The sequence below is a fragment of the Merops nubicus genome, unplaced genomic scaffold (assembly GCF_000691845.1).
Source record: "Merops nubicus isolate BGI_N331 unplaced genomic scaffold, ASM69184v1 scaffold3831, whole genome shotgun sequence".
In the NCBI taxonomy this organism is placed as follows: Eukaryota; Metazoa; Chordata; class Aves; order Coraciiformes; family Meropidae; genus Merops; species Merops nubicus.
Genome location: NW_008586081.1, coordinates 1 through 10,427, shown reverse-complemented (window position 1 = coordinate 10,427; position 10,427 = coordinate 1). Strand labels below are relative to the sequence as shown.

The 10,427-nt window shown below is 45.5% G+C and overlaps 1 protein-coding gene across 1 annotated transcript in view; it reads left to right on the top strand.

Annotated features, from left to right (window-relative positions):
• LOC103780831 (obscurin-like) overlaps positions 1-9,868 on the top strand; it is a gene marked incomplete at both ends in the record, with an annotated part of 55,859 nt that extends 45,991 nt beyond the window's left edge. Inside the window, 7 exon segments of the mRNA XM_008948523.1 lie at positions 1,453-1,725; positions 3,371-3,637; positions 5,864-6,130; positions 6,928-7,194; positions 7,964-8,227; positions 8,773-9,039; positions 9,605-9,868. Of these exon segments, the coding sequence (XP_008946771.1) occupies positions 1,453-1,725; positions 3,371-3,637; positions 5,864-6,130; positions 6,928-7,194; positions 7,964-8,227; positions 8,773-9,039; positions 9,605-9,868 (1,869 nt within the window).
• Positions 9,869-10,427: the final 559 nt, after the last annotated feature.

Genomic DNA, 10,427 nt, shown 5'->3' with positions numbered 1-10,427 from the left:
AGGTCCTTCTGGGAGTGAGGGGCCCAAAACTGCCCCCAGGATTTGAGGTGCAGCCTCCCCAGTGCCCAGTCCAGGGGACAATCCCTGCCCTGCTCCTGCTGGCCACACCAGTGCTGATCCAGGCCAGGATGCTGGTGGCCTTCGTGGCTACCTGGGCACATGCTGGCTCATCTTCAGCTGACTGCCAACCAGAACCCAGAGGTCCTTTTCCACTTGGACAGCTTTCCAGCCCCTCTTCCCAAGACCTATCCCTAGATGCCTCTTTCCTGTAGTGCTTTCTTAGAGGGGCTGGGTGAATGAGTGGTCCTGGAATCTGTAAATACTTAATGTCCCTCTGCACTTGAGAGATGAAGAGGACAACCCAGCAGCTTTTATCTGATGCTAAGGACAGTAAATGAGCTGTGGGGCCACTGCTACAGCAGGGCAGTGTTGAAGTGGAAGAAGAGAGGTCTGGTTCTTACTGTTCCTCTCAGTTCCTTTGCTGGAGCCCCTTCTGGGCAAAACCCTTGAGCTGAAATTGATGAACCAGTGAAGAGAATAGGAGAAAAAAAAATCAAGAAAAGTCACATGGAGATGCAGTGATGGTGTCCCCTTCATTATTATAGTTAGTTATTGAAGATTAGGAGGTAAAGCCAGACTCCTCCAGCTCTGATCATCTGCTAGGGCAACGCTGAGAAGCAAAGAAGTGTGCTTAATCTGCACCATGGCCTCAGGGCCTGAGCTGTCTGAATTCACTGTGGGGTTTCTAGCACCAGCTTTCCAGAGTGAAAAAAATACTTCTCTGTCATAAAGGTCAAAAGTAAAAATACCCCATACTGGTTTTGTAAGCAGGAGCAACATCAGATGTATCTTTGTATGCAGTGATAAGCTTATTTTATTTGTGTATAGTTAGGTCTATTTTTATTTAAACAGGTAGGTTTTCAGGGCTGTTGTTTTATTTCTATTCACTAAAGCTGCAGCCAGACACTCTCTCCACTTTTCAGTGTGTTTATGGATGGCTTAAGCTCAAAGGTTCTACTCAAAAGCTACAGAAGGTTGCTCAAAGAAGCAAGTTATACTTGCTCTAGAAAAAATAGAGAGCTTGTCATGGGAAGGACCATCTGCTTAGTGCTGCCTAGAGATGCTGTCAGAGCCACATCCTTTCAGCCTTCCCAGGTAGCTCCATTAGGAGGAACTTCATGACACTGAATTTTCATTGCTCTGGCTGCATGTCCTGCTGTCTGTGTTCTGATGCTTTCAAGCTGTCCTCATCCTCTTTTGGTGTGTGTCCTGTATATACCATCTTTCTGTGAATGGTTTCTGTGTTCCATACCAGGGGAACTGTGTTTCAGTCTTCTGTATTGTGAATATAGCTCTTTCATGAAATATTTGGGAAATCTTGGTGTTTTCCATAGCAATTTTCATTCTAGAAGCAGAAGGTTCCAGTAATTGATGTATCTATGTTCCTTTCAGGCCAGAAAGTGCTAATAACAGAAGACCTGGAAGATGTCACTGTGTTAGAAGGAGAATCTGCCATGTTCAAATGCAGAATCTCTCCTGTAGACTATAGCAAAGTGCAGTGGTTTTTGGATAAAACCCCACTCCATACCAATGAACTTAATGAGATCCAGTCTCAGCCTGGTGGATATCACTTGCTAACGTTGAAAAAACTCTCACTGAAGGACTCGGGGGTCATTACATTTGAAGCTGGTGATAAGAAAACAACTGCCAGTTTGGTTGTTAAAGGTAAATCAATCATAAAAACTGCAGGAGAGGAAAGAATGTATAGAAATAAGTATGGGTTAATGTGGGTAGGTGGAAAAAAAAGAACAAAAATGCTAAAAAATTAGTCCCATCATATGTGTATCTGTATATGTTCAAGAATAGCCTTAAATATCTAATGAAGCTAGGGCTGGAGAATGAATTCTTTGTAATCTTGGGCAACTCTCAGAGAGTTTATTGGGGCTTAGATGGGGACTTTATAGGTAGTGATGGTACATTGAATGCCACGTCCATTTTTCCTTGAGCTGAGCTGATAGGGTGGTGATAAATGAAATCAGTTAGTTCAAGGGGGAAAGGGAATAAAAAGGTGCAACCATCAACTTTTTAATTCAGTTTTCATGGTTTGAAAGGCAACATTATGAGTGTTCTCTGCTGGTCATCGTGGACAATGAATTGTTTTATTTGGAAAAGTTGAGCTGAGTTAAAACTTCAGTGTTAGTCTAATTCTGTAGCAAGGGGGAAAACTGAATGTCAGGCAGCCCCAGAGTGCAGGACCAGGGAGGTGTTTCTTAATGGAAACACAAATATTCCTCATTGCCCAGAGATGTAAAGCACAGAGTCATAAAATTGAATCATAGCATCATTTCGGTTGGAAAAGACCTTTAAGATCATCAGGTCCAACAGCTGACCCAGCACTGCCAAGCCCACCACTAAACCATGTCCCTAAACACCTCATCTACTCAGCCTCCACTGTGTCAGATCATATTCTCATTCTTTTCAGAATAATCACTTTTATTGAAAAGAACTGTGGTTTTCCCCAAATTTGGAATTTTGCCATGCTGCAGAAGCAAAACCAGTTTCTTCTGAAGGCAAAAGAAAGGACTTATTTGCAAAAGGCTGATTCCTGTTGGTAACATATGTGGTGCTGTAGTACCCAACCCAGGTTTGGGTCTCCTGATTGATTGGATTTTAATGAATTAAAAAACATTAAGCCAGGGGGTATAACATCTACCTTGGCCAGTTTAGCTGTTGGTATCTACCTTAGGCTCCTTCTACAAGCTGTGTAGAAAGACAAGTGTATCCAGAGAGCAGTTGACCTCCTCTAATAGCCTGTTTTGGAAGTGACTATCTGATCTCTGGAGGTGTCTGCCATCTTTCAGCAAATACAAAGACATCTAACATGACCAGTGTGAGCTATCTGCCTGGGTTTTAGAAGGCTCATATTGATGAGATGAGGCCTGTTCTAGATAACTGGCTTTGAGAAATCTGTGTTGCACCTCACGTTGTGCAGAATTAACTTTGCCACACTGAGTTGTGAGGCTCAAACTAACCAGCCTGCATGGAAAAGAGCTTAGGAAAGTTGTGCCTCCACCTTGTTCTTATTTAAGGAGAGGTATTATTTAAGGAGAGCGAGGTATTATGTCCTTCAACAGGGATGTGGACTTCTCAGGTTCTCCCAGATGGCATTAGGCATTTACTAAACCACACTTGATGGCATGAGTGGTGCCTTCCTGAAGGCTTCATAGTCCTGAGCACCAAATTATTTGTTACTAACCTTGACTTGTAGTTTTGAGACAAGTAATCTCGAATGTAAATCTTGTTGATTACTTGTGTTCTGAAAAGCCACGTCTCTTCTGAAACATCTCAGATGGTTTTTGTGTGATTCTAGAGGAGCCCTGCATCTTCACAAAGGAGCTGGCTGATACTGAAGTCACGGAGGGAGAGGATGTGATCCTTCACTGTGAAACCTCCAAATCAGACAGCCCTGTAAAGTGGTGCAAAGATGGGAAGAGCCTTAGGAATTCTTCCAAGTATAACCTCAGCCGGTCGGGATTTGAAGCCAAGCTTGTCATTCACAGGGCAGAAGAAAGAGACAGTGGCAGATATGAGTGTGAGGCTGGAGCAGCTAAAAGTAGTGCTGTTGTTACTGTCAAGGGTAAGAACATCTGGAGTGGTGGTTTGGGTCCTAACTCATCATCTAACACTGAGGGCGGAGTAATAAATCGAAATGATAAAAACGTGGAACTATATTGACAAGGAGCCTCATGTCTTTGCACCACAGTGCAGGAGGGGTTCTCATCAGGTCATCCAGAACAGCATCCAGAGAGGTGACAGAGTGGGGAATAGGAAAACCCTTCCTCTCAAACTATTTAGCTCTGGGAAGGTTAAGTGCCTAAGCTCTGTGGAGCAGAAAGCAATGGGTCAGCAGAGGAACTCCGTAGGATATCCACCCAATCCAAGAGGTGATCCAGAGAAAGACCTTCTGGAGCTATCTCCACTGCTGGCTCTCTCCAAGGAGGGAGCTCATCCACCCTCCTTTGTCTGGGTAACTGCTTTGGGCAGCCCAATTTATAGACTGGAATGCACCCAAAGATTGTGATGAGGCAGGAGGTGCTACCTAAAGGGCTGTTGTCTGAGCTGATGCAGAAGTTCTCTTAGACTCCTGAGGCTTTAGTAAACTCCCCTGAGCATGTCAGACAAGCATGACATATGTTAGAGAAGTGTTGGGTCTGAGCCATGTCAGAATTGGCCTCATCTATTACCCACATCATAATTGCTCTTAATTGGGTTATAACTGCCCCAGCCTGAGGGTGAGGATGAGTAAAATCAGTCTCTTTGAGCAAAATTCCTCATTCACCCAGGCAGGTCTGGGCAGGTACAAGGAGGTTGTCAACAGCACAGGTTGTGTTTAGCCTGACCAGTGGATGTCCTGTGTGCAGCTGGCAGGACACTCTTGGGAAGGGAGGATCAGAGCTGCACCTGCATTAGAGGAGTCGGTGGGATAGTCATTCAGAATCTCAGAGCATGGAGAGGGAAGGGAAGCTGCTCACAGGGTTCCTCTAGAGCACAAAGCCAACTTAAGGCTCAGATCTGCTGTGCAAGGACAGAGAAGACCTTGATGATGTAATGAAGAGAGGTGATGCTTTGTGGGCTCAATTTTCTATATCTCTCTGGGATGTCTCTCCCATCCCCATTACACAAAAAAAATCTGTGTTGAGTAGGACCTGAATCCCCCCCATGATGAAGAATGATTTTCTGTTAGAAAAACCCCTCATTTATAATCTTCCACATCAGCCCCATTTTCCCCTTCACTCAAGGGTGTGGGTGGATGCAGGATTTAAACACATGGATTCAGATCACTGGTAGATGTGAAAGAGTCAAGTCATAATGTTGCCTACAACCCATTACTCTGGTTTAGCTTTCCCTTATCTATTAAGAACAACAGAAGGCAAAAATAGAGGGGAGGAGGAAAGAGAATCAGGTGCACTGTTCCCCTTGTACCTCTGGTTTGGGACACAAAAGAAGAAATTCCCTTATCTATTAAGAACAACAGAAGGCAAAAATAGAGGGGAGGAGGAAAGAGAATCAGGTGCATTGTGTCCCAAACCAGAGGTACAAAGGGAACAGAAGAAGAAACTGCAGTTTTTCAATAGCCACCTGACAACTGCATCACAAATCAGCAGCTGACTTGCATATTCATAAGACAGCCGAAGCCAGGAAGAAATTGGTTGAAAGAAATTAATTTTTTTAATTATTTGAGGGGAAAACTCTTCTGTTGAGTTTTTTTTTTTCCCTAATAAGAGCTTTCCTTATACTAGCTCACCTCAAAGCTTTGAATCCCAGTGTGTGGCAGAGCCCACACAGGAATCTCCCCAGGGCTCCTTTCATGCAGAGCTGTGCTTTCCTCTCTGTGCTGGCTTCAAGGCTCTCTTCCTGTTGGCTAAAAATACACTGGGGGAGGGAGTTTATTTGAGAAATCAATAGTGCTGGTCATGGCAGAAAGTGCTTTGCCATTTCTGTGTCCTCTGTGTGATGTGCGAGTTGACCTCAGGGAGGTTTTTATGTGTTTTGTGCCAGTGGTCCAGCTCTGAGCATCCATCTGCAACACGTTGTCTTCTGCCATTAGTAGCAGTGCAGCATCTGCCACTAATGTTAATAACAGTGCTAGTAGAAATGTCTCCAAAAGTACAGATATTGGTTAAAAGGAAAATAATCAGATGGTTTCACATATTTTTTGCATGCTGGCAGCAGAAGTGAGTTGTCAGGATCACTGTTTGCTAGTGCTTCTCCATTCCTGTGGTTTCCTATCTCTGCAACAAAACAGGGAAAAGTGATTTCCAATCCACGTGGTTCCTTAAACCTTCACAATGTTCTTTTTCAGAAGCACCAGTTCTATTCAAGAAAGAGCTCCAGAATGAAGAAGCTAAAGAAGGAAGACAAGTCAAGCTGAGCTGTGAGCTCAGCAAACCTGGTACCCTGGTGAAGTGGATGAAGGGAGACACTGTTCTCTGTGCCAGTGAGAAGTATGAGTTCCAGCAGCACGGGACAGTGGCAGAGCTCATTATTCGAGATGTCCAACCCCTAGATGCTGGGGACTACACCTGCACTGCTGGGGAACTGAAGACCACTGCTCGGGTGAAAGTAAATGGTAGGCAGAGCTGGATATAGTCCCACTCTTTCTTCATGGGTTGCTTAATAGAATTTCTATTAAAAGAAACCCCCCCACAGCACTGTGGCAGTTCCATCTATAAATTCAGAGGTGGAAATGAAAGGTAATGTTGCATACTGGTAAGCACCTGTATATATTTCATTCCTGTAATCTCACATTTTGCATCTGGGATTTTAAATCTGTAACTTTCCCCTGGGCAAAAAAACCCACCCTAAATTAGTGTAGAGGATTTGTTTTCTCTGTTCCATAGTTCCTGACCCATCAGCTATTTTATATGACTAAGACTGGAGTTAGAGATGGACACCAGGAACATGGAAACACAAATCCAGCCCCTGGCAAATTGCAAGTGGCCAACTGATTAATGTTTAGACCCCCAAACTCCCCCAAACATCCTTTTTAAAGGCTCTCAGATGCCACCTGCACTCCCCAATGCCCTTAAACAAATACAATGCCTTTAGTAGTACAGCACAAGTAGCAGCAAGAGAGATATAAGGCGTGAATAATGTCCCAGAGCCCTGCAGGAGCAGGGAATTTGGGTGCCTGGAGGACTTTGAGGAGGTCCTTATGAAAGATGAGAGAAAATTCTCTAGGAATGCAGAGTGTGATGATAAAATCTGGGGGAGAAGTTTCCTCCTGCTCCGGAGCAGAATCACTCTGATGCCAAAGGAGACCAGGGCTGCTCTGCTCTTTGGTTTTAAGAGGTGGCAGCTCTCATGGGGCACGTGTACAGCAGGTCAAGAAGGCATGTCCTAAAAGTCCTTGGTTCTGTGTTCTAGCCGTGCCTGTCCTTTTCAAGCAAGCCCTGGAGAACACGACCATGGAGGAGGGGAAATCTGTCTCCCTGCGCTGCGAGCTCACAAAAGCTGATGCCACCGTGGTGTGGAAAAAAGGAGAAGCCACGCTCCAGGCAAGTGCCAAATATGAAATGAAGCAGAAGGGGACAGTGGCAGAGCTGGTGATTCATAATGCAGAGCCAGAAGATGCGGGAAGATACACCTGTGACACTGGAGACCAGCAGACCACAGCCCAAGTCAAAATCCATGGTAGGAATAAGACACCTGCTTGTGACCATTTGTTGTTGTTCTTGCCATGGTCCTGCTGTTTCCTGCAGATTTATAGTGAGAATTCAGGGAAAAAAGGGATTGGTACAACTAAAAGGCAGCTCTGGCTGGGTCTATTCTGTTCTCTGTTTTCAAGGACTTCAGGCTAAATAATGTAACAATTAAAAATACCTGATGATAACATATGACCATTTGTTGTTGTTCTTGCCATGGTCCTGCTGTTTCCTGCAGATTTATAGTGAGAATTCAGGGGAAAAAAGGGATTGGTACAACCAAAAGGCAGCTCTGGCTGGGTCTATTGTGTTCTCTGTTTTCTAGGACTTCAGGCTAAAAGGTAGCAATTAAAAATACCTCATAATAACATATCTTTCCTTGCTTCTGAAATAGCTCTGATGCTTCATGCTCTGGACAGGTGCTGGAAGGTAAGAAGGGCCTCACCCTCACGTTTTGTTACAGAATGAACAGTTCTCTTCTGCACTTTCTCAGCAACTTCTCCACTCGTCTGTGCCCACCAGCGTTTGGGCAGCAGAAGGGTAATCACCTGGATATTGTAATTATTGGGCAATCATGATTTTGTTGTTATTTCCTCCCAAACTCATGGTGTGCTTTTGTAAATGGCAGTAGAGTCTTGGAAGTGCAGGTAGGTGAGAGCTTATTAGCTGTGCCAAGAGCATTTGTTTTGAAGTCCCATACGAGGTCACCAGTGGCTAACGATGCTAGGAGAGTAAAATGAGAACGCTTCATTCCTCAGCTGCCTCGGTGCTCATCAAGGAGGAGCTGAAGAACGTGGAAGCTGTGGAAGGTGGGGCGGCCACCCTGCGATGCCAGCTGAGCAGAGAGGCCCCCGTGGAGTGGAGGAAGGGGCACGCTCTTCTCCGGCCAAGTAACAAGTACAGGATGAGGCAGGAGGGCACAGTGGCTGAGCTGCTGATCCAGGATCTGGAACCAAAGGATGCTGGAGATTATACATGTGTAGTGGGGAACCAAAAAACCACAGCAGCCTTATCAGTGAATGGTAAAAAGTCAGAAATAACCCGTGAAACTCTGGAATGTTTTTGTCCATCTCTTCCCACCTCCTGTGTGCTCGCTCACAACACTGACCTTGTGTCCCACTTCTGCTTGTTTCACCCTTCCACTCGTTGCCATGTGGCCCCTTTCCCCAGTCTCCATCCATGGCCAGCTCTCATTGTGCCCAGTGCTGTGTTTGTGTGCTGTCTTGCCTTCTCACCTCTCCTCAAGGGAAGGGTGCTGAGCTGCATGTGTGTTTTCCTGATTTGGAAACCAGATTCCTTGGGCTTTTCTGTTACGGTGGGTCCATCACCTCTAACGATGAGGATGAGTTTGCCACTCGTTTGCATGATCCCAATCAAGATCACACCTCCTCTGATTCCCACAGAACAATCCACTAGAGCTTTTTGTTCCCAGCCGCATAAAAAACCAACCAAGGACGAGTTTAAAGATCAGGGTGTGGGACTAAACCTCACGAAGCCCTACGATAAGTCCCGAGATATCTAGGGCAGGGCTTTCAGCTGCAACCCCTTTTCCTTCTGCACCTCTCAGCCCTGCCCATCCGTTTCAAACAAGAGCTGAGGAACGAGGAGGGGACGGAGAGCGGGACGGCCACGCTGCAGTGCGAGCTGAGCCACCCCGCGGGCTGCGTGCGCTGGAGCAAGGACGGGACCCAGCTGCTGCCAGGCAGCAAGTACAGGATGAGGCAGGAGGGGTGTTTCCTTCAGCTCATCATCCAAGACCTTGACTTGAGGGATGCTGGGAGCTATACCTGTGTCTGTGGAGACCAGGAGACGACGGCTGCTTTGAAAGTGAACGGTAACCGTCCTACTCCTGTTTAAGCCCCGAATTGAGCGTGTTTGGGAGGTTGGACAGTTTTGATGTTTGCTGCTCATCCCAAGCGTGGTCAGTGTGGTTTCTCACAGGTTTCACCTTCTTGCTCTGTGGTGCCAAAGAGTCACCCTGTTAGAGAATATCCCCTGGTGCTTTTTTCGCTTTGAGACAGCACGGTGATGTTGTGGAGCATTTTCTTTCATTTATTTCTCTCCAGGAGGTTTTACCCCCCTTCCAACTGTCTCCACCCAGCAGCAGGGCATTTTTGGTTAAATGTATACACTGCAGCCCAGTAACTCACAACAGAGTCCAGTTCATTTCATAGAATCATAGAACATCTGGGCTGGAAGGACCTCCAAAGGGCATCTAGTCCAACCCCCTGCCATAAGCAGGGACATCTCCAACTAGATCAAGCTACTCAGAGCCTCATCCAGCCTGACCTTGAATGTCCCCAGGGAATTTTGATCTGGATCTTGGATCTGGATCTGGAATTTCTCCAGGGATTTTGATCTCGTGCTGATTCCTTCTCTGTTGACATTGCATCCCTCAGCCTTGCCCATCCTCTTCCAAGAAGAAATGTTGAACAAGGAAGCTACAGAGGGAGAGGCAGTCACTTTGCACTGTAAACTGAGCAAACCAGCCCCTGTCGAGTGGAGAAAGGGGAATAAGGTCCTGAAGCCAAGTGAAAAATACCAAATAGAGCAGGAAGGTCCCTTTGTGGAGCTGGTGATCCGGGATCTGGATTTGGCAGATGCTGGTGATTACAGCTGTGTGTGTGGAGATCAACAGACTACAGCTGCCCTGACAGTCAATGGTAAAAAGAACTTCTCAACATAATTCCAAGAGCTCTTCCTCCTTTTCTCCTCTTTCATCTGATTCCTGTACACTTTCTATCCTCCTTCCTGCTTCTGCTGATTAATTTTTTCTATCCCGTTTTCCTTCTCTCTCTCTCTCTCCTTTCACCTGATGCCTTCTTGATGTCCTAGTTGTCTTCCTAGGTGCTATGTTCAAATGACAAATGGAGTACAGGTCCCCAGCCCAGCATAATCTCTCTAGCCCAGCAGAGCTGTTTGGTTTAAAGTTTCCCCATAGGGATCGACCTAAAAGTGGGGATAATATTTGCTTTTTGTCACTTAGACTGTTTCACTTGTTGCTCCTAAGAGGAACAAATTTTCATCACTGTATGAGGCTACTCGAGGTCTATCTTAATGAAAAATAACCTTTTTTTTATGTGCTCCTGCTATTTCTAGTCCTTTTTTACCAATTTTGGCATAACTCTTCCAAAGTAGACCCTTAACCTCTGCAGTAAGTTGGTGACATGTTTGTGACTCACTGCTCCATTTTAAGGGGCTTATCTATTTTATATATATATG